The following is a 25,582-nucleotide window of genomic DNA, read 5'->3' as shown; positions in this document are numbered from 1 at the left end:
TAGGGGAAGTGGAGGAGGTATCGTGTTATTTCATGAAAGTCTATCGTTAAGTATTTTGCACGACTGTGGAATTTGTTGCTATGGGACTAATTAGGCCAATTAGCACGCACTTTACCGTGCTTTACCAAAGCGTAATGACTCAAGTCACACACTTTTTTTGCTGTGCACTTTTGGAACGAGCACAATCATGCGTCATTTGCACGTGACACGTCATGAATGCACTATAGTAGCGCGATTAAAACTTGCATGTAAACACCGCCACTGTTTTACGTAACTTGCTTCCTATATTGGTACATACCTGTTAATTATTATGAACTACGTGATTACTGTGTTTATGTTGTTATTATATAAACTGCTTTCCTTGTTTGTCACCTTGGATAAAGGCCTCTGCCAAATTCATGTTAATAAATTAACATTCGTTGTATGGGAAAGTATTTGAAGTCCATTTAGCATTTGTCACATATTTGCATTTGTATTTAGTTTGGTAGTAAATGTATCACATTTGCATTTGTATTAAGCAAATTCGCAAGAACACTGACATTGCCATTGGTCTCATCAATTTCCTACTATCTGGAAAACACAAGTATGCTCAAAACCATAACCATCAAATTTAACAGTGGAGTCACCCATACCTTTCAACATTTATACTCAAAGTTTAAAAGCATGGATAGAGTCTACATTGTTCGAGAGCAGTTCCCAGTCATTGGTGCTCATGCAATCACCATTCACAAATGTCAGGGGATGACTCTAAAAACAGTTAGGATGGATCGTGGTAACTCCATTTTCTCCTATGAACAAAGTTTTGTTGGAGCGAAGCGATCAAAAAAAGGCGCCAAGTTAGAAGCAAGAATTGTGTGACTCTTGGGCACCAACACCTTTCCAATTGTGCCTATTTGCTTGATGCTTGACAAAATTGGCCTAATTGCTTCTCCTAACTTGGACTTTTGTGTTTGATATCACCCCTTTAAACAGCTGTTGCGTTTTTCTAACTTGTTTTTTTTACATTGACAATGTTTTTGTTATAGATATACATATACACACACACACACAGTATATATATGAAAAACGTATTGACAAGTCTTTTTAAATGTCTTCTTGACAGCACAGAGAAGAGAGAAGCGAGGCAGTAGAGCATTTTAGGGACTTTTTCAAAAGCTATGTTTTCTTTTTGATTTACTTATTAGCCAGGCGAGTAAACAAACTGCTCCCACCCTTTATCCGAGAGAAAGTGTTTTAGTAAAATACAAATGCATGCAATAAACACAGCGCCTGCTTATTTTGATAGATTGTTAATTAGGTGTCATTTAATTGAATAAAGTTTGCACCACATTTGCTTTGTTTATTGCATTTGTTTATTTTCCCCAAAATGCTTTTTCCCCAGCTAAAAGTGAATTAAATTGGACCCAAATAAGCATCACTTATATTCACGCGTCTAACAGGCAATAAAAATGTCACCTCAAGATCAATTATTTTCATTTTTGCTTAAGGAATGCCTTATGTCCTCTCAATTTGCATAGTATTTATACTGTATCTGTTTATTATCCCATATGTATTCTGACCTCATTATACAGAAGTTACAGTATAAATGATTTAATTACTGTTTCAGGTGGAGCAGAGAAGCTGCAAGAGCAGAGTTGTGCCTGTACATGGCAGACATGATGCAGGGATCAAAATGTACCTGCTTATCTCAATAAAAGTAATGTTGGCTTTTCTTTGTTTATTATAATTTGTTAAATTTAGCAGACACCTTTATCCAAGGCGACTTACAGAGACTAGGGTGTGTGAACTATGCATTTGTATTACATAATGTATCTAATAAAACAAAATGTACAGTCTGCTCTCGTTTACCTGCCCCCCCAGTAGTGGTGAAAAAAAATACTGTACTGTATTTAAATGGTATTTCACGCAGTAAAAAACACATAACAGCTTGCAACACTGAAATCTAGAGTAATGAAAAAAACTTAAGACTGCATTAATTATACTTAAAGCGCGAATGCACTTATGAAAAGCAGTAACTTTGTTCAGTTAAATAGCTACAGAAAAAAAAAAATCTTGAGCAACTGGTATATCTGTAGGCTAATTACATACTTCAGTAGTTACTGACGTGCATATTCCTTGCCACTTCCCATTTGTTTTTAACACTGCACGTGTCTTGGGACGGATAAATGATAGTTAATAAGTAATATAGTGTTAGTGTAACAAAAAAATATAGAGTATGTCGCATTTTAGAATAGAATGAATCTGCTACAGCACTGACAGACAGCTTACTGAGTGACAGATTAATGAGATAAATGGGTGCGGACTGTAAATATAGTAGAACGATCAGCATTAGAAAATGTTAGGGTACACAAGTACTGTAGGGATATCCCAAAAAAATGTAAAACCTACAAGGCGATGAAATGACTAAATGTGTTGTTTGTTATAGGGGTATCTTTCTAAAAAGATACCTGGAGCTGAAACATTTCAAACGACTCTGTGATCTTTAAAAGAACCTGCATCCCGTCCATAGGTATACTCGCGAGACAGAGCCATGAGTTAGTTACACAGGTCTTTCCGAATGGAGGAAAATCTGATCGATCACAGAAACCCATTCTGTATTCTGTTAATACAACAGGCCAGGTTTGATGGATTAGGTTCTGAAGTGCTGAGTTGTTTAGATGATTGAAAATGGCAGTTGAACTACGAAGTTCTAATCCCAAATTCTGAACTGAATCAATACGCTCTCCAATATTTGGAGAGTACTTGGCCAACAAAAGAAAAAGGTTCACTAATGTTCAGAAACATGTGAAAGCATCTACACTGCTAGACACTAGAGGGAATTGTGCATGTTGGCTTAAAATCTTGCACTAGCCCACTGTTTATGTATAGTAAACCATTCACCAAGGCACATCGTGACTACATGCAGCACAGAGCAGTCTCAGAAGAGTACACAGAGTTTTAATTTTTTTCTTGGTATAAACAGCAAGTAAATACAACCAAAGTTGCTTGTTTATCAACGCTGCTCTGAAAGTTGTTGGTTCAGCTGCACCTATTTTAAAAACTTCAATGTTGCCTACTGTCACATTACTGTACACACTCTTATCCTGAATGAGTCACTCACATGGTTTAGAACCATGTCTTGTAATGGAATAAACTCAGAGCCAAGGCTGCCTGGCCCCAGTTTAAAAGAACTGCGGTATACCCTGAAGTAACAAAAGAAGGAAGCCATGTGAAGTATTAGAGGAGTTACTGAATGAAAACCAACAAGTGTTCTTGCTTTAGTACTGTGAGGCACGAAAGGGCATGCATGGGTTGTGCTGGATATTGTCAATAAAAGCTACTTTGTACAAAGTATCTTTTATTGAACTGCAAAAATGAATGATATCCAACAATTCTTACCTTGAACTGTAGATGGTGCCAATTCCCACTTCTAAAGTATGTACTGTACAGTAGGGATGTGCACGACAAATATTTTGACTATCGATAATTCCACAGCTGTTGAGGTCGACTAATCGAATAGTTGCCCCCCCCCCCCCCGCGCACAACTTTGTTAAATAAACATTAGGCTATGTAAAAAATCACCTTCCTATTAGGAAACATACAGAAATGCCATAACAGCAGCAATAACATAAGCATACCTGTCAACTCTCGTGTGAGACTCTCGTATTTTGCAAGCAAGTGTTATTTTTTTTACCGATATTGTCACAAGCTTTTCCGTTAATTACAATTTCAAATGAACTATAAAAGGTTGTGACAATTAAAAAAAAAACAAAAAACGCTTGCTTATAAAATATTGGCGTCTCCTGTATAATTTTTATTCAATTATTAATTTAATTTTCATTCAATAATAGTTTAGCAACGTGAGCTGCGAGGCAAATGCCTTAACATTAGCATCCTTGTGGCAATAATGTTTTCCGGTCATAACAGCAAAATACAAAATGCATTAGACTATCTAGCTAGCTAGTTTATACAATCCACTTAACTAAACGATTTACTTTTCCCACGTTTTCAAACCACACACAACATGCAGACTACCGGTCTACGTTAAATCAAATCGTCAACATACCTGTGCGTTCGAGTTCCAGTGAATAAAAAATAAATAGCCTGTATAGGCAATAGCTTGCTATGTATGTATGTAGCTAGCTTAATAATATTAATAAATGAATGAATGAATGAATGAATGAATGAATGAACAAAAAGGCCTGAGTGGCATTAACGCACTAGCCTTCCATGGAAGCAAAAAAAAATCCTAACAAAAACTTTAGGAATAGTTAGGCTAGCAATGTCCATTATTATTATCATGTTCATTTATTCTTGTTTAAAAAAATCAGCATGTCCATCAGGTCCGGCAATACTGCAGCAGACGGTGCTCAGGCAGAGTTTGTTGTTTTTGTTTCAACTTTAGAGCCTGAGTAGCTATTGCACTGTGATAAAAATGTGACACAAAACGGCTGGCCGCACCGACTACATTATGTATGGCACCAAGTTTAAAGCCATCGTTGAAGGCGAGCTGCAGAGTGTGTGCAAAGCACAAATTCGAGTCCCATTCAACAAACTCCGAAGATGATGTTGCTGGCATTGTCGTGAACACAGGCAGTGATTTCCCCCCTTAAACCCGAATGGTCTACAGCGGTGTTTAACACATTTGCGAGATTCTCTGCTGTATGCCTCTCTGGCGTGGCGCGAGTCTGTAGAACTACGTTTTTCATTTCCCAATCCTCAATGAAATGACAGGTTATTATGACGTACGACTCGGTATTCGGTGCAGTCCACGCATCTGTAGTAATCACCACCTTCTCAGCCTTTGACAAGTTTCTGCGGACAGACGCTGCTGAATCGGCATGCATTTTTTTCGAGTCGAGTGGTAATTGTTTTAGTGCAGGGTTTTTCGTGCATGGACTGTGTATTCAGGTTCCACAAATTTCATCAACTCCCGAAATCCCTCACCTTCAACAAAACTTATGGGAAGCATATCCTTTGCCACCATATTAGCAATAAGGGCTTATGTTTTTTCAGCACGTACGTTGTCACACTGACGAGGCCTCACCGCAAAGGATGCAATGGCGGTTTGTTGCAGTCCTCTTTCCTTTTCTGTCGTTGCTAGCGTCGCAGAAGGGTGTTTGGCTTTTAGGTGGGTTAACATACCAGTTGTAGATTTGTGGTAGTTTAATTGCACTGCACATATTTTACACTTAACAGTGTTTTCATTTACTTTGTCAAAGTATTTCCATGCAGAACTTTTCTGTGAGGAAGCCATCGTTAGCCGAGGTACGTTCTAGTTTAGCCAATCACAGACAAGAAATAACAAATCCCACCCTCCAGTCAATCTTCATTACCGCTACATAGAGAGCCAATCAGCAGTACAGGCTTTAAAATAAAATCAATATATACATTTTTTTTTTTTTTAACTTTCGAATGTTGGATTCACTTGTCGATAGGTGCCATCGTTATCGAATAGTCGAATGTTCGACTATTCGGTCTCACCCCTACTGTACAGTGGCCAGTGTTATTTTCACTCCATTTCCCAGTTACAAAAAAAAAACTTAGGGACAACAGACAAGTATCGCTTGGCCAATTTTGCGATGTTGGGAAAGCGTGACTCTGCAGACCTCCAAAAAGCAGTCAGAGAAAGATCATTGCTGCATTCCATTGCATAAAAGCGGTAGCCTTTCAATTCAATTTTACAGTTCCGGGTGAACCCTGGTATGGAATCCAACGGGAGGGTATCCAAGTTTAAAATGCGCACTTGTACAGGATCAAACACCCTGTCTTAAGGAACTGGTGTGCTGGCTGGGTGAAACGGGGTGTTCTTTCACTACGGTAGCTGTTCAGTTTATCTGAAACTTCAGTGAATGTTTGAATGCATTGGCTTTGAATCGCTGTGTTGTTGCTGTGTTGCTCCCCTTTAACTGCTTGGTAACTGTTAATTACATCAACAACTTTGTTGTACGCTTCATGAACACGAATTTCACGACTTTCAAAACAATTTGATTAAATTCACAAGCTCTTTCCCGTACCGGGCGATTAGGTCGAGTTATATCTGTATGTTTTCAGAACTGTCAAGCAGACGTTTCAGCTCATTTAAAGCTGCTGTGTTTGGGGTAATTTTGATTTCCTCGGTCACAAAAGTCAGGTAAAACTTAAGGTACTATGCATGGTATTCAGCGGCAGCATAGCAGCTCCCCCATCTCGTTTTAACTGGTTCAGGTGGCAGTTTAGCAGGAAGATCTGGACCCTGAGCTTGGACGGCGCTTTGCAGATGCTGTTTAAAACGTAACTGTCTGTTCGGACAATGTTTAAAAACATTTTTGACACTTGCGACGAGTCTGTCAACCTCTAGGAAATTCCTCCCCCAAATATCACTGGCAAGAGCTACAATGTGCGAATTACACGTAAGATAAACAGAGTTAGGCAGTAATCCCTGAAGCACTTAATTGTATGCCTTGGAAATGTAGGACGCATTGTCAGAAATAAATGCACTGACATCAAAGTCCACCTCAAACTTATCCAGACACTTCACAACATCCTGTACAACTGTATTGTAATTAACAGCCTGTAGGTAAACTGTATCAGCGAGGACAACTTTCAATTCAGAGTCAGATACACTATTTAGTCCTTGCAAAACAAACACCACATGTAAAACACACTGATCTTGGGCATCAGTTGATTCGTCAGTGACTACAGACAAACAGCCAGACTGCTTTAACAATTCCTTAATTGCCTGCTTGTGACACTCTGCAACTTTGGGTAAATATTCACATCTCAGCTGGGTTGATGATGGAATCGCACCACCATTTATTACATTCCGTCTCCAAAAAATCACGTAACTTTTGGTTGTCTAGCTTTTCAAGGGGGATATTAGCACAAATGCCTTTGTCAGATCAAAATTTAGGGAGTTTCGTGCTTCTCGGTTTTCAGTGGACTTTTGAAACAAAGTTACTGTAGTTTGTTTCTTAGCCAGAGCTGCAGTTGCTGTACTGGATTCGATTTCGGCCTTTCTCTTTCGATGGATACTGGAATCCAGATGCCAGTCAACAGACGGTTTTCTGTAGCGATCTACAGTAATATTACAGGAGGTACAGAAGAGCTTACCTCCATCGCTATGTATCGCTCCTGGATACTGCATTGCTTGATCAGCTGCAGATACATTTTTTGCTTTCTTTGAGACATCCATTTTGTTATTAGTGTACAGTACTAGCCGCCTTGAATTCATAAAGTCACATGACAAGAATGACACTCTACGCTGCACTTCATGAAGTCACGTGACAAAAACAACTTTTCTAAGCAGCACTATACCTACAGAATAGCGCAATATGTACTGTAACTGCAGAGCTTATAGTTAAAGCGTGTTTATGAAATAACATAGATTTAATAGAGAAAAAAATCTCAGAACATTTTTCAAAAAAATAAAAACAGAAAAAAAATCACGGTGTTGAGCTAATTTCACGATTTCCACGCAGTCCGCAAAATCGCGATTCTCAGGGCCCTATTTATAACTATCATTTTTGCGATTCTGGCTATTAAACGCCGTTATGATATTTAATTAATATATTTAGGAAGTCAAAAAACATTACGATTTACAACAGAAGAGTAATTAACATTTTAAATCCAAAATGGGTCAAATTAACCCGCATGGCGGTTCTAGTGTTAAAAAGGAAACACCCATTTGTAATGGTTAATATACCCTACTTGAAAGGGAACTGGCTTTTCCTGCATTTTTTTTAAAACGCAAGCCTGTGAAAAGTGAGAGTATATCTGTACATTTGTTTTAAGCAGTCGCTCACAGGACTACCGAGACGAGACACAGACATCAACTAATCCTCATCAGTTTTAATTCGCCTCGGGCGAACGTTAGTTTCTTATCCCATTCAGCTTTTAATACCGCCTACACCAGAGTGGGAGGCTTGTCTCGAGTGCATTAGCATTCATTAATATATAACGACTCGGCTCACAAAAAACAGGGAGAGGCGGTCAGTATTGATAAGCCCTGAGCCTCAGCCCCCCCCCACCACCATTCTTGGCCTTACTTGAGAGCTTGGATCCTTGCTTCTTTGAGCTGACAAGAAGGCAACCGCCATGAAATATTCAGGCCACTCCAGGTAGTCTTCTCGTTTCTTGCATGGCCCTCCTGCAGCAGACCTGTGAAACACAAGTAACATTTAAAATATATGAAAGCAATAATCTGCTTTGTTGACAGATCTACACTAAAGATATTAATAGTATTACAGCAAGTCAATGCTTAGCTGTAAGGTATTATGCAGGGCATGAAATAACCGACGACAATTGCCGCAGCGCCCAAGATGCTTGCCACAATGCCTCTCAAAAAAAATACAAAAACAATTCTTAAGACATAAGTTGCCTGTAAGCTCGGCCATCGCTGCCACCGGTGTCTGTCAGCATCAGCATCTCTGATCTACAACCCATTCACAAACTTGTTCAGCATCAGCTGGTCCGTTCTGTCACAATTCATTTTAATTCTGTCTAATCTCGTCCTGCGAGAAAATGACTCATTATCATAATGTTTTGTTGTTGCCATTCTTTTTACTGTACACCTCCTGGCACTAAGCCACGAGAAAGACGTACTGTATCATTGGTTAATGAAGGGCAAACAGAGCAAGGGATGCTGTTAGACTGAGCTCAATATGACCGCACTTCCAGGAATTTTTAATCACACGTGTTCACTGGCAGTGTCATTTATTTTTCCGTCTGAGCGCCATTCCAACTCCAATATTTAAGAAAGAAGAGCTGTCTAAAGTGGCAGCGAAGTGTTCTAGGATTGGCATAATGTTTAAGTAAGAAATGGGTGAGCAACAATTCATCGCGACCAGCGTTCCCTCGAAGCTTTTTAGATACTGAGAAACTTGCCATTTTGACTGAGAAAGGGTAAATTATCAGTGAGAAACCTTCGGCCACGCATTAACCCTTTTAATACATATTTGTTGCATTATACAATTTTGAAATACAAGTATCAACAATTTTACAATTTACTTTAAATTTAAATAAGACGTTTACTGTGGCTCTGCCTCTGATTTCGAATCATCCTCTGATCCTATGCAGCCCTGTCCGTTGTTATCAAAGATATAGACTGCATGCTTAACTGGTGGCCTGCATAAAATTGCTTTACACTACTGCATAAAACACTGGCGTCTGCACTGCCTTCAATTGTAACCATCTTTAGGGCTCTAATTGTACTATTCTTGGGAATACCAAATTCCATTTGTTCCAGCTTTTTATCAATGTATTAATTAAATGTGACATTTGAAAATAAACAATGTTGCTAGTTAAAATAAGTAAATTAATAAATAAAAACAAGAATTATATTACAACAGTACAGAAAACCAAATGTCCAGGACAGTTGTGAGAATCTTATTTAGTCTTTCACTAACACAGTAGTCCAGTCTACAAATAAAGGTGCTTTAGTTTATTGCTGGCTTACAATAACAATAAAAACAGTTTAGTAACAGACCAGCAATGTCTTGTGAGAGTAATCCTATGTACAGTACTCCACAAATTAAGTTTAGTGTTTTACTGGCATTCTAATAACCAGGATAAAATATGAAACATATGGCGTGTTGACTGAATCACTGCTCTAAAACAGGTTCACTGCTGTGTATCACCCGATTGTAATTTAAATGGCACCCCTTTTAATGTAAACACACAATTAAATCCTCTCAATTGTTTCTTTCCTAATTCTGCAGTGTTATTTGCAAGATTTAACAAGAAGTGTGTCTCCAGACAGAATGTCTTTATGAAACCAACGGTGTGTAGTGTAGTGACTTGATTCCAGAATCAATTCCTGATCTGGGAATCGATGGAATGGACTTTGTTTCTATTCCGATTCTTAAAAAAAACAAAAAAAAAACAACCTTTAAAATATCTTTTTTTTGTTGAAATCCAAGATAGTGTTCTACAGTAGTGGCTAAACAGAATTCAATGATGTTAACTGTCAAATACAGCACCTTACATATAGAAATGCAGCAAAGTATATTTCATGTTCACAAAAGTGATGTATACTATAATGGCAGGTTAAAGAAAAAGTAAAGTTCTTTCAGGTACAATACAATTTTATTGAGAAAGGCTTTACAATTTTGAACATCCTAATACGCTGGACAAAAAACTGGAGTACCTGGTGAACATAGTATCAAATCAACACAATAAAAGGTAAAATAACTAAAATAAACAAAACAGTGAAATAACTATAATACAATTATACAACCGTTACATGTTTATCAAGGTTAACAATTTTCATGTTATCTTTTGTATTTTTCACCTGTAATTACATGTTGTAATACAGGAAGAGGGATACCTTCACTTGTTTTGCCTTCAGTCTGGAGCGCCTTTTGAAGATAAGCTCTCCAGATTTAGAGAAAACTCTCTCACTTGGCACTGAGGTAGCAGGAATACACAGATACTTCTTAGTCGGTTTCAGGAGGTGGGGGACCTCACACCCTCAAAGTTCCAAAAAGTCAAAGGACATTGCTTCCTGTTTGTGTTTGGGAGTGCAATGTACATTTTGACCTCAGCTGCAATGTCCTTGTTTGGATTTTGTTGTGTAACCTTAGAAACAGAAGATCATTTATATCATTAAAATAGTAAGTACTGCAGTCTTTCACTATTGTGATTTTTTAAGCAGTGTGGAGTAGTGGTTAGGGCTCTGGACTCTTGACAGGAGGCTTGTGGGTTCAATCCCAGGTGGGGGACACTGCTGCTGTACCCTGGGTAATTGTATATAAAAATGTGTAAAAAATAATGTAATTGTATGCAAAAATAATGTGATATCTTGTAAATTGTAAGTCGCCCTGGATAAGGGCGCCTGCTAAGAAATAAATAATAATAATAATAATACAGTACTATACATAAGAAAACAAACTTGCTGTATATTGTAGATTTATATGCAAAACATGAAAAAAAAAGATAAGCTCCTTGTAGAAACTTGGCAGTGAAAACTATCAATGTCAACTCTATTAAAGAAAACTGAAAAAGGGAGGAAGGAAATAAAAACTGAGCTGTACCTTGACAGCATAAATCATGTTAATGTAAAAAAAAAAAAAAAAATACAACATTTGTAACTTTTTAAATCAATCAAGTGTGGGTCCTTAGAACACCCCAAAGCTCCATGTGTTGGCCTCATTGTAGTACACACCTTGGCATCAAAATCTTTCCATACATCAAGGTTTTCTGTGCTGTCTGTTCCTGTCACAACAGCTTGATTGTCCCCAGCATCAGAAATCTGTAAAGCTTCTGCTGTCATTATTTTTACTGCCTCATCTACATTTTTTTCATTCCCAAAAGCAAGAGTTTTGAACCGTGGGTCCAAAAGGGTGGCGATGCCAAGAAATCTGTAAAACAAGGAGGGAACTCGCTGCATATACTTGTATGCTTGTTGTATTATTACTATTAGATTCCATGAATTGGAAAGGATTCCCGAAACTGAAAATCGGGAATCGACTTTTTTGGGATCGACTCCCCATCCCTTTTTGAGCTAGTTTTGAGCTAATTTCTTCATCGTCAGAAAATATCATTCAATTAAGAAACGGCCGTGGTTTAAAATTGCTAATTATAGCTTTATTAAAAGGCAGATAGCGTGGAAAGAAATAAACTAAACAATGAAATACATAATTAATTTAGCTTACTTCAGGAAAGCTCCGCCTTGAGCGCAGTACCTTAGGTCTTAGTTTTTCCAGCACAGAATGCCGTGCTTTGCCATTGCTGCCGTCTTATTTGCTTTCTTATTCTCTATGTGTTTACGACTGGATTTATGATATTTAATGGTATTGACTCATACGTGATCACGTGAATTACAGCAAAATTTTAATACTATCCCACCATCCTCATCTAGATAATCAGATTATTATTATTTTTTTTTTTTTAAACTGTCTTACTGAAACATTGCTTTTTTTCTTCGTTGGTGCAGCCACCATGTTGAGTTTCAGGAGACATGGAGTGTCATGATGAATAAACTCGCAAAAATATGAAAAAAGCATGTCTTCAATTACGATACGCTTAAATGTGTATTTTCAACTAATGTCACCGTGTAACCATTTTTTTTTTTTTTTTTTTTGTTCCTGGGTAGTAAGTATTATTTCCTAATTGTTTATGCCTCAAAAGTATAGAAAATGGCTATTATTCCCCACATACTTTGCTTTTGTGACCAGGACAGTGATATTTTGAAATTTACCTATTTCCAATGAGAAAACGGTCGAATTTGTGTCTTTTCGTTCACATAAAGTCAGAAAAAAACAACATATGAATCCAAATTAACATGTATTTATACTAAAGTAATACAAAAATGACTACAAAAGATTTAGAAGTGAGTAGTTTTTCAAGATTTACGATTATACTGTAAATCACTTTCACGAATCAGCCCCCAAATGTAGTCTCCCATCATGTTCTCGTTATACTGTCCTTGGTAGCGGCGTTCAAAGTCCAGTATATCCTGGTGGAAGCGCTCGCCTTGCTCCTCCGAGTACGCTCCCATGTTCTCCTTGAATTTATCAAGATGAGCATCAAGGAAATTGCCTTTGGGACAGCACGGGCACCAAGGCGCACTACCACAGGCGGGACTGGCCACAGCGGACCGAGTTCTCTGTGGGGAGGAACAACGTCAAGTGGGAGCCACTGGTGGACCCCCGGAAGGCGCTGATGCCACCACTGCACATCAAATTGGGCCTTATGAAACAATTTGTCAGAGCTCTAGATAAGGAGTCGGCAGCCTTCAAGTACCTTCAAGACTTCTTCCCTAAGCTGTCTGAGGCAAAGGTCAAAGCCGGTGTCTTCATTGGACCACAGATAAAGAAGATCCTGGAGTGCAATAAATTCCCCAAGAAGCTCACTAGTAAGGAGAAAGCGGCTTGGAACAGCTTTGTCGCAGTGGTTCGGGGCTTCCTGGGCAATCACAAGGCCGAAAACTATGTGGAGCTGGTTGAGACTCTGGTGAAGAACTACGGCACAACAGAACATGGGAGCGTACTCGGAGGAGCAAGGCGAGCGCTTCCACCAGGATATACTGGACTTTGAATGCCACTACCAAGGACAGTATAACGAGAACATGATGGGAGACTACATTTGGGGGCTGATTCGAGAAAGTGATTTACAGTATAATCGTAAATCTCGAAAAACTACTCACTTCTAAATCTTTTGTAGTCATTTTTGTATTACTTTAGTATAAATACATGTTAATTTGGATTCATATGTTGTTTTTTTCAGACTATGTGAACGAAAAGACACAAATTCGCCCGTTTTCTCACTGGAAATAGGTAAATTTCAAAATATCACTGTCCTGGTCACAAAAGCAAAGTATGTGGGGAATAATAGCCATTTTCTATACTTTTGAGGCATAAACAATTAGGAAATAATACTTACTACCCAGGAACAAAAAAAAAAAAAAAAAAAAAAAAAATGGTTACACGGTGACATTAGTTGAAAATACACATTTAAGCGTATCGTAATTGAAGACATGCTTTTTTCATATTTTTGCGAGTTTATTCATTGTGGGGAATAATAGCCATTTTCTATACTTGAGGCATAAGAAATTAGGAAATAACACTTACTACCCAGGAACAAAAATTGTGTTACATAGTGTGTTCTGATTACATTTTTACCAGTTTTAAGGCGCTTGATTTCTGAAATGGTCCTTTTTTAAAAGGTTAATAAATCAAAAACTGTCAAAGTTTGAGTATTGTGATTTTTATTTATGTTTACCGGAGTATTTACACTTCTAAATAATGCAAAAAGACTTAAATGAATTATACGACAAGTTCAAAACTGCAAAGTTCATGAGCAGCACTCCATAGTCAGAATCGCCAGACGCCTGCTTCGCCCACCCTGTACCTGTAGACTTGCTGGTGCCGAGCGAGCTCTGCACTAATGTGACTTGCATTTTTAGAGGGAAATCAGAGCATCAACTGCAAGACAGACACAAATACGCAAAATGATATGTTTACCCTGAGATGTTGGAGTCTCAATTTGAGGTTGGTATTTATGAGAACTTGCAAAACTTAGTAAACTGAATGCGAAGGTTGTTGCCAGTTACTGCGAAAAATGTGCACATTTTAGCCTTAGAGGGAACGCTGATCCCGACAATTAAAATAATAATATTTACGTGAATTTACTGTTGTCAAGTACTGCAGAAAGGATGATTAGACAATTAAATTGTGACAGAACAGGCTTAATTTCAATACTTTAAAATACAACGGTGCAATACACATTATAACTCATTTCATGTCTTCAGTGTATATAAAATTGCTAATTTATATAGACATTTCAATGACCGTTGCTGTTTTGTATTTTGGTGTTATTCCCCCCCCCCCATTCATTTACTTGGGTGCTCACCTCAAATGCATTAAGCACAACTGGCAAAGCACGAGAAAAAGCGGACTGGGAAATGCCAGCAACAAATGCGACTGCTTAAAAACATGCATTCAAGTTCGTAACAAATTGATGCAACTGTGTGTTGCAACTGTCGGCAGCTTTGGTACATCTCATTATAATATTTCTGAACCCTCATTTGCACTCTTTCCACCCCCTTTTGCCAATTTATGCAGGAACGCCCATAATTACATATTCAAGGTTGAACTGCAAAGAAACTGCTGTCGCAAAGCATTTCCTAAAAAGTCGTTAACAGCATTACGCGCTTGCGTAGTACATTTCACCCTAGACTTCCGACTCGTTTGCGACAGGCGGAACACTTTAGTACATCTACCCCTTAGTGTGTCAATCACTCAGAAAACACTGATTTGTGTTTGTTTTAATTCAAATTTCATCAACATAATAGGCTATCTGTATTTCTTTTATGGTTTAATAAAGAGAAAACACGCTTGGAAGCAGCAACCAAAAAGACAACTGCCACAGAACAAAAAATCAAAATTGGTTTTGCTTCTAGAGAACCTATATATTTAAATTGATGATAAAAAAAAAACACAACAACTTAAATAAATTCGAAGGATGTGCTTTTGGTCAATTTTTTATTAACGTTTAACTGCTATGCAGTGTTAGCATTTAAACCATATCTACATACACACACTCTTTATATTACACTCTGATGTACACCGACAGCCCTGATTAGTATTTTCCAAACAAAGAAACCCTAAATAAGCAAATAATGTTTTAACATCACAAAAACTTAACTACAAAGTAAAAAACACACACCAAAGTATATATTAAAATGTTTATACTTAAACGTCCTCTTCAATCAAACAATAGTTGTAATTAAAGAGGTTAGCGGAGATACAGCGATATATTAAAGTGATAGTGAGTTGTGCTTACAATTGAAAAAAGGTTGGAAATACTTCACTTCTGGAAAGGGTAATTACCAGGGATAAAATAGCACAATAGTTTGGAATTGGAAAGAGCAATGTGATTAATATTAAGAAGTTTGCCTCGGATTAAAAAAGTTTGTGGTCTTTGGCCCTGTCCACACTACATAACCGATCTCGAGAACCGTACTCGAAACCGCTCTACTTAATACAGCTCAAAGCGTCCACACTGAAGTACAGTTTCATGTTGTCAGGCTTAATGCGTCCACACACCATTAAAATAGTTCAGTTACAATTCCCAGCAGTGCAACGAACCGTGGAAATTAATACGACAGTATCCCACCATGCACTGTATTTTATTTTAAAATAATGTGTTATGCCCCATATTAACAGAGGTCCATATTGCATAAATGAAATATAACAAGTATTGTGGGAAAAAGTAAATCCGAACACACACACACACACAAGTAGGGCTTCAAGTTTTATTTTTAATCAGGTGAAGTCCCTTTAAATAAATTGAGCTGATTCTGTTTTATTACAAAACAATCTTTGTTTTTACCTTCATATCTTGCCTGAGCCTAATTCTGGTCCTCTTAATTTTATTTCAAACAGAGCTGACAAATTACGTAATTTCATTTTTGCAGTCGCCTAATTTAACGCTGTGTTTTTGTTATTTATTTATTTCTTAGCAGAAGCCCTTATCCAGGGCGACTTACAGTCGTAAACAAAAATACATTCAAGTATCACAGTACAAGTAATAATACAGTTAAGAGCAAGATAAATACAATGACTTTGGTTCTAGCAAGTACAAGTACGATTCAAGAAAAATACGATTTTCCCCACTAGTTTAACAGAGATGTCCTGGAAGATTTTTTGAAGCATAAAAATGAATACCTAGTGCAGAGTGTACAGTGATAGCAACTCCTTCAGGCGCCTGCTCAGAGTATTTCGCCAAACATACCACAAAGCATTTGGGGACATAGGAGGATACACAAAAAATGTAGTTCGGTATTACAGCGTCCACACTTCTGATAAACCGCACTACCTGATGCGATCTAATTAGAACCGGACTCGAGACTACCTCCTGAGGTGGTCTCGAGTCCGGTTCTCGAGTACAGTATTAAATGCTGCGTAGTGTGGACGCAAACCGTATTTAGCACTTTTAAGCCGGCTCAAATGCAACTAATACGGTTTAAAGGCATAGTGTGGACAGGGCCTTTGATAGTAGGGGGGGGGGGGGGGGGGACGGGAACTTTCAAGAAACATATTGCTTGAGTACATGAGAATTACAATTTCCGAGTACTCAGGTAGTCGAATCCAACGCCACTCTCTGGCCGATTAGAACTATTCTTGGTTTACCTTACAATGGAAGTCGAATATAAATCACTTATTAGTGCATAACAAAACTAAAATGATGGTCAAGGTTTCCTCAACTGCTCATAGCAGGGCGCGAAATAACCAACGGCAACTGCCATGCTGCCCAACCCGTTTTGCCACAATGCCTCTCCAAATTTAAAAAACTTGCAGCAAAAGTTGCCTTCGTGCCCGTCGTCATCGGTCAACAGCACATGTGATCTACAACCCATTCACAAACTTGCTCAACGTCAGCTGGCCCGTTCAATTCAATTCTGTCTTGTCTAATCTCGTCATGCGAGAAAATGACTTATGATGATGATGTATTATTGTTGCCATTCTTTTTACTATACACTACCCAGCACTAAGCCACGAGAACGACGTATCATTGGTTAATAAAGGGCTAACAGAGGGAGGGGTGCTATTAGTTGTAAGACTGAGTTGAATTTGACCGCGTTTAAGTTGCAGGGATTTCAGTCACAGAGTTGTTGTCTGGCAGTTTCACTGCAGTTGTTTGGTTTTTCCCTACCGTGAATTAAAAGAAAGAAGTAAGAACAGCTGGCTAAAGCGGCAGCTAAGTGTTCCAGAATTGATGTGATGTTCAGATAGGAAATGGGTGTATAACAATTCGTCCGCCAATACTAACATCAAATAATAATAACAACTGCTATTTCACCGACAAATCTCATCCCCTTCCAGTCCCCTTTCAAAAGTAGTGTGAATTTGGTCCAGTAGCTGTTTATTTATACTGTACATTAAAAAAATACCATTTTAATTTTAACAAATAGAGCAAATTACCACAGTGTATATAAATCAGAATGTTCCATAGGACCACATTATACTAAATGAAGTAAAGCAATCTGTATATGGATTTGTGAATATCCTTCAAATATACACACTCTATATATTTTAAATTTACAGCTTAGTAAAAAATCACCTCATCATATTACATTACACAAATATATGCTATGATCATATGTGGTATAAGGAGATCAGATTCTATGATTAAAATTGCAATACTTTCAAACGAAACGTGCAATATGCATTATAACTCCTTTTGACTCTTCACCATATATAAATAGCTAATTTATATGGACACTTCAATGACCTTTGCTGGGTTATTCCTCCGAAACACCCACACTAAATATGAACACAATAAGTAAATAATTTTGTTCAAATTCTTACACAAGGAGCTAGTAGCTAGGACAGGCGTTATGAAACGAGTTGGAGAGAACACAGTAGTAATCGAAACACAATAGTTCTGTTTTTTATCTAGTAACGTGTGCTTTCATGAAAGGGGTTAGAATGTGTGTGCTCAAAAGCAGCATTCCACTTTTTTCTTGATTCTAGTGTCCAAATTGAACCATTTTAGCAGAATGAATATTATGGCCCCCAATAAATTCAAATGCAGTTTGCTTTATTATTATTATTATTATTATTATTATTATTATGATATTTTGTATTACTAAATAATTGTTCTTATTAATTATTCTTCTAAATATTAATTGCTTAGCAGACGTCCTTATCCATCCTTTATCATTTTATTTTTTTGACAAAATGAATCACTTCCATATAGCCTTTTTTTACTTTCTTTTCAGATCATGCTGCAATCCCAACTTAGAAGATGAACACTATAGGCTCATTGTATTTCTTTTTAGTTGTTTTATGAATGACTACAAAATCGCTTTGGTGCCCTTGGGCTGGATTTTTGTTTTGCCTCTTCATGAACTTAAATTCATTCCCTGTCATAACATAGCTGTAGATAGAATCTCACCTGTGTTCCCGGATTGTATGGGTACAAAGTGCCAGATGAGTCCAGCAGAGATTCCTAAGCCGGCAGTTTATTGTTTTTTATATTCTCTCTCTCTCTCCAAAAAAAATAAAACCCTCTGAATTGGAAAAAAAGATTGGGTGCAAAAGGCGTTTGTTTTGACTTTGAGATTTATTTATCATCCTATCAAGCATAACATGTCAGCTAATAGAAGCCATATAAGGTCTCTTTAGGATGTGTGGAAGACTTAGTACTGCCCAAGTTCTTGTAGGTTGATATTTAGTCCAGTTTAGACCAGAAATACACTTTGTGCTGCAGGTGAATTAAATTTGTTTGTTTTAGGTTGCAGAATTCCCATGTTGAGTTGATTAAGCTAATAATATTGCAAAGCAAAGTTAAGAGCCTTTCTCTTGGGGTTAGCTACTGTATCAGGAATAAACAGTAGTCTATTATAATGTCAATTAACTTTAAACATGATAATAATAATAATAATAAATAATAATATCTTTAACTTAGCCCTTTATTTAAGATAGGTTTAATGATTGTTAGCAATTATTGTAATATTGTTTTAACATTTCCTTTATAGTTGCCACTTTGGGGTCTATATGTATCTTCTATTATATCATGTTAAAATGTCTTTAAATAAACTGGTTCTCTCTCTCTCTCTCTCTCACACACACACGAAGTGGTGGGCTAAATTACCTTTTCATGCTGTCATTGAAGCCTGGTAAAGTATTAGTGCACCAATGTGGAATATTTCTTATTAAGATTGGAATGTTGGGCACATAGCAAACAAAAAAGATAGATACATAGATACATAGATAGAGCGAGAGAGAGAGAGAGAGAGAGAGAGAGAGAGAGAGAGATGGGCTGAATTACCTTTTCAAGCTGTCATTGAAGCCTGGTAAAGTGTATTAGTGCACCAATGTGGAATATTTCTTATTAAGATCAGAACACGAAGTTCAGAGTGAACAATAAAATAACATTGAACTAGACAACAATGTACAGCTACAGTGGAATGCTTTTAGATGTCTTATTCATCAGGAGACAAGATGAAGGGCATGTCAATAAAAAATGTGAACAAAAGACAACTGATGTACTCTGCCATATGAAAAAAAAAACAAAAAAAAAAAACAATGGAACAGTTTCAAGGTATCACGGTTACGTCTCCTATTTATTCAGAGCATTCTGTTCAAATACAAGATATTACTTTACCGTAAGTGTGTTTACTATTTACGATTAGAAAACAATTCAGTTCCGTCAGCCAATCAGTTTCCAATTCTAGCGGGCCCAAACAGACAGTAGATGCCCGTTGGAACGTCTCAGCACCAACTGTGAATCAAATTTAAAATCAATCCGCGGAACTGCTGGCTTTTTCTTTTTGACTTGCTGTATTTAAGCATAGTTCACATCTATTGGACAATAAGTACAACAAAAGACACAACTGGTCCAAATGAATTTTATTATCCACCAAAACCAGCCAACCAATACTTTACATCGACGAAAGCAACATCTAAGCATAAGTAAGCATCTTAATAATCCTCCTCACAATAGAAACAAATACCTTGCACAATACTGATTTCTTCAGCAAACAATGTTTTTATCAGAATGATTAAAAAAAATGTGTAGGGAAGGGAAAGACAAATCTGAAAAGCATGAATTCATCTCTGAAAAGCATAGATTCATCTGATCTAGTGTAACTTAAATCATCTGGCAAGGGGGCTTCTGAATAAAGTGTGGTTCGATATACAGTTACACTTTGCCCGTAGTGGCCGAGGTCTGTAAACACCTTAAATCAATACTGATGAAAATGGCTTAAGATATGCTACCCTGACCTATAAAGAACCCCCAAAAACCCACTCAGATGTAACCAAAATAAATAAATCTATGCGTAGAGGCTGTATGTTTGAAAAGCCTGGTGATCCAATGTGCCCAATAAAATCTCTCATTAAAAACCACTCTAAAATGCCTCCTAACACTATGTTTCTACCTTTAGCCAAAGCCTTTCTCTCCTGAAAATGCTGCCACACAACTTACTTGGTATACCTACAGATCACTGGGAAAAATCACGCTTGGCAATTTAATGGCTACAAATCAGTGAAAAAGCCAATCTCACCAAAACGTACACAAATCACTGTGTAAGAGCAACAGCTGTTCAGCTTCTACCTGATGTTGGTCTGGAGACGAGAGAAATCATGTCTGTAATAGGACACCGTAAAGAAAGCTCAATTCACAGCTATTGGACTGCAAATGTTCAGCAAAAAAGCAATTGGTCTACAATACTATCGTTGGCTGGATCCTCCATACAAGACTCAAAACCAACCAATCATCCTGTTCCTGTCACTACTGCACCAGCCAATCCACTCTGTCAGCTCAAACGATGCTCCAATACACGGACTCTTCAGTAATTGCTCCGTTCATTTCTCAGGCAATGTCCAAATTTTAGATAGGGGTTTAACCCTTTAAGGACCGGGATCGTGTTAACACGATCATTTTGAAGTGAGCTTCTAGGACCGTGATCGTAAACACGATAAAAAAGCACTTTGTTTTGATGACTTACAGGGCTACCGTAGTTTGCATTACAGGCTTGAAACACATATCAATGGATAGGGGAGGGACTGACGTTCACTTTTTGATAGTTTTTTTTTTTCGTGTGATGTCACTAAGAGGGGCATTTTGCGTCTAAAGGGCAGAGACAAAAGCAGAAACAAAACATCACATAAACTTGTTTATTGCTAATAAAAAAGGGGGAAACACTGTAAATCTGATTTATTTGACTTATATTAGAACATTTATTCTGTCTCGTGTTTTAATATATGTATGTTTTTACAACATTTATAAATATCAAGAAATGGGTGTATATAGCAGATACTATTTCATGAACTAAATGTATCAGGTATGTTTTTTTTTCCTTATTATTGATAACAATGGAATTAGTAACTTATTCTATTTATAAATATTTATTTTGAGAACATAATCAAGAGTAGTGTCCATTATTGCTTATATAAAGACCCTGAGAATAAACATGTACTATGTCACTGCAATCACTCAGGTGAAACAATGTCTTGTAATTTGCCCAAACATTATTTTTCAACAAAACTTTGAGGAAGTATTGTAAGGTCCCTCGGGTCATAGAATAACACGTTTTTATACACATCTCTCTAAGCTGAATACATAAAAAAATACTTTAAAAAATAAATAAAAATATTGTGTTTAAAAAAAGCTAACTTTGTATGGTTTCTTATACTTTATAATGTTCCCCAGAGTGTTCTGAAAAAAGACAATTTCTAAGATGCTACTGTAAAAATTACATTTTTATAGGAAGTGTCAACTACAGCCAAAAAACGCTTGGTCTGGGGAGAGAATCCCACTGAAAAATACTTGGTCCTGAATAAATAAATTTAAATTGATTTATAAATAAATTTAAATTGATTTACTAAATACAATTTTTTTAAAAATGTGTTCCTCTTTATATGTATGCCACCCTTGTTTTTTTTTATTTTATTTAAAACATGTTTAGGACTATTTTCTTAGAATGTCTTTACTCAGCGGAAAGGTACCTGAAGAATCAGTACAAGTTCAAGGTAAGTCTAGGTTTTAAGGTGTTTTCTTTAAAAAAATAAAAATAAATAAAAAAATACAATGGTCAAAATAGTTTTCTAATAGTGATAGTGCCCTTTCAAGGATGGCTCTACCATGTGATAGTTGACCTACGGCTTGGGAAGCATAACTCCCGTTGTGGTCAATTATCACATGGTAGAGGGAAATGGGCACTATCGCTCAAATATATACTGATTATGCCTTCGACCTTGTAATATCCACTGTACTTGGTATCACACCAAGACAATCACAGCAAGAGAAATCATTTTTGATGGGTCAAGGCCCTTGAATCATTTGCAATGCTTTTTTTTCTTGAATATGCAGTCTTTTTATATAATAGGTTATGTTCTTGGAGTGTAGACTTCACTAGTTACTGTGGTATAAATGTTCCTGTTTTGTCAATAGAAATTGTTGAAAGATTCAGAAGGATGTTTTTTTGTTGTTTTAAGATAGCCATTTTTTGTTTTGTTTTTAAGATCCTGGAATGCCTGTGAGAGTTTCTCTTGAGTTTCAGAAAGTGTGATTACTTTTTAGTGATCAAAGAATCAACAGACACAGCTTTGCTTTTGCAGAAAAGGTTATGGTCAGCAGTTGCGTTCTTGTAACCTATTGTTTAAGTCAGGCTTCCACAGGCACTCCAGTATCAAAATGCAAGCAGAACTTCAAGACTAAAAAAAAAACTGCTGTGTGAGAGTAAGGGGGCATGCATATTGCCTTTTCTCCACCAGATGGTACTGTTTGATCTGCTTTTGTATTGAAATAAAACAAACAAAAACACAGGATTAAAAGAAAAAAAACACAGCACAGCTAAGGCCAGAAAGGACATCATAAGGATATGGCTAGATAATGTCCCGGATAGCCACTAAGCAGTTTTACTTTTCGGTTATACTTTGCAGGTTTAGCCTAAAGCAGGTTTCTGGTTGTTTTGTAAAAGATACTTAGATACTGTTTAGCTTGTTATACACACACACTTTTAACTGCAATGAACCCCAAGTGATTTAACATTTGCTACACTGCCATTACCTGAATTGAATTCTAAAATTAAAACACTTTGCTTTCTAAAAGAATTGTGACATTGGTGAGTGTTTTAAGTCAATTGGCCGTCCCTTGTAAAACCACAGCACTACAGAGAGGTGGCATAAACTAGCTGAATCAAGTCAAACATGTTAAAATAGCAATTATACTTAAGCAAAAATGAAAATGCCTTTTTTTATTGTTCTTTGTGCATCTCTGCTGTGTCTTGTTATGCATAACTTGCCACATATTATTTTCATAAAGGATGTTTAAATAATTGAAAAAATATTTTTCACTCTTAAAGAGAAAAGAAATCTCTATCTATTATATATATATATATATATATATATATATATATATGCCAACTGCAGCAGTGCTTGTCTAAAGACAAGTTGTTGGCTGAGTTTGATTTATGGCTGCCTTTGAATCTTGGGCCAGTGTACAGCATTACTGCATAAAAAGAGCAATTGAAACTCTACCAGCATCTTAAACTATGTATTCATTTGCCCAAGCAATATTGTTAACTGTGTTAAAAACAGCCCTTCCAAATACGTACAGTATGAAAAAAAAAAAACTTTTTAGTTAACTTTTGGAACACAGCAGCGTTGATGCTGAATGGATTCGGTACCATGCGTGCTACACGCTATCAAATATGATTCAGACATCAGTTACAGTAAACACTGACAGACCAACTATTTGCATGTATTTTAAATTGAACGTACCCATTTTGCAGAGTAGCAGTATTGCACTTATCGTCGCTCATTTCAAATTCTCCAGACAGTAATGCTTAAGCCTCAATGGGCAGCAGTAACTTCCGTTTTCTTCCGCGCTGGCAAAGCGTGACAACACTTTTAAAGGAAATGCATTATATGACTTCTAGGAAATGTAGTTACATGTGCAAGCAGAACTGCGTTGCGCTAAACGTGTTCAGCTAAACGACTACAAATCCCAGAAGCTCTAATTAAGAGAAAAACTTGCATGGAAAAATGCAGGTGTAGGTGAATGATGCTGCGTTGTTAAAACTGTACTGTGTTTTTAACTTAATTTGTTTGCTATTAATGCCCATTTGAACGTTGACGCTGAGAGAAAATAAATTCCAATGACTATACGAGCGGGACACAAAGTGAGACGTGTTACAGACTGCACCACAATACCACCACCGGCCACAACTCACACAGGGCCATGTGAGAAAGAAAATAAAAAGTCGACATTTGTACTTTGAAACTCAAAATTTTGTCTTTAAAACTCGACATTTTTAATTTAAAAACTTAGTCAGCTAGGTCTGTCGTATAAAGTCGGATCTCTGAACTCTTGCCGACAGCACTGCTGTTGACTGAAGCCTCAAATTCACTTCTGTCGCGTTTTAATAATATATATAATAAGAACTGGCTTTTGTGGTATAAATGAATTTCGCCACATATTATAGAATCATATTGGTTTGGAATAAGCATGTTTTACATGGGATTGATCAGTAATTAATCTGTGGTTCCCTTTAAGCAATGTACAGTTTTTAATTAAGGCTGTTTTATCAAATAGCATCTTGCCCATAACATTTATCATTTTTGTATAGACAAATGTGTGTTCGATAAAATACTTAAAAGTTTGGAGCAATGCAAATTCATTATTTATTTTTAGTATTATGACGTCACCAAAGGCGTGTAGTGATTTATACATGATGAGCGTGTTGCCACACGTAATTTAATTTTTTTAAAAAAAATGTGGTCACATATATCTTAGAAAAAACAAAAAATATTTTTGGGCAATGTGTTTTACATACTTGCACCCAACATGAAAATGCCCTCAACCGCACCTGTATATATTAGTTAATTATGGCTGGCCTTAAAGTGCCTTGCCCCAACAGACAATGCCACATGATTTGTAAGTAATAATAGACACATCTCTTAGGAAAAATAGTTAAAGGTTTGGGGCAATGCGATTTACATACTTGTGTTAACTATTCAAAAGATGACACTGTATATACGGGTATCATTGCTATATAAAAAATAAATGTATTGCCCCAGGATAATTTCAGATTTTCTATCCAGCAAAAACAAATATCCTAACGTAGTCAAAGATTTGGGCAATGTGTTTTACACACCTCTATCCAATAATAAAAACATGCCAGCCAGCCCTATGTAGTAGTACTCCATTAAGGCTGGCTTTTCTATATAAAATAGCGCCATCCCCCGGGATAATGCCAAGTGTATCATAATGTATGGATTTATATCTCTTAGGAAAAATAGTTCAAGGTTTGGGTCAATGTGATTTACACACTCCTAGAAGCTATTAAAATGACGTCATCCGCATGTGTATTCATGCATTAGTAAGTTTTTAAGCATGCGCCGGCCTGTGCGCATGCTTAAAAACCAGCTCACCACAGCCCCTATTCTGGCTCATTTTGATCTCCTTAGCACCACTTTGGTCACATGTGACGCATCGGCCACGGCAGTGGGGGCTGTTTTATCCCAGATACAAGAGGGTGTGGAGAAGCCTATAGCTTTTGCTTCCCGTGCTTTGAACCCCACAGAACAAAAATACTTGGGAGAGAGAGAAGCGCTAGCTTGCGTCTGGGCATGTGAACGCTGGCACATGTACCTGTATGGTCGGGCGT

General features: G+C 37.0%; 1 protein-coding gene across 1 annotated transcript in view; it reads right to left on the bottom strand.

The window, feature by feature from the left end:
* Nucleotides 1-23,847, bottom strand: part of dctd (dCMP deaminase) — a 76,308-nt gene extending 52,461 nt beyond the window's left edge. The window contains exons 1-2 of the mRNA XM_058998602.1: nt 23,694-23,847; nt 8,007-8,118 (exon numbers count right to left, since the gene is read on the bottom strand). Of these exons, the coding sequence (XP_058854585.1) occupies nt 8,007-8,118; nt 23,694-23,734 (153 nt within the window). The 5' untranslated portion in view covers nt 23,735-23,847. The remainder of the gene's footprint in view (nt 1-8,006; nt 8,119-23,693) is intronic.
* Between the last annotated feature and the right edge of the window lie 1,735 nt (nt 23,848-25,582).

The sequence above is a fragment of the Acipenser ruthenus genome, chromosome 2 (assembly GCF_902713425.1).
Source record: "Acipenser ruthenus chromosome 2, fAciRut3.2 maternal haplotype, whole genome shotgun sequence".
NCBI lineage: Eukaryota > Metazoa > Chordata > Actinopteri > Acipenseriformes > Acipenseridae > Acipenser > Acipenser ruthenus.
The sequence above is the reverse complement of the archived record's forward strand: the minus strand, read 5'-3'. Positions and strand labels throughout refer to the sequence as shown.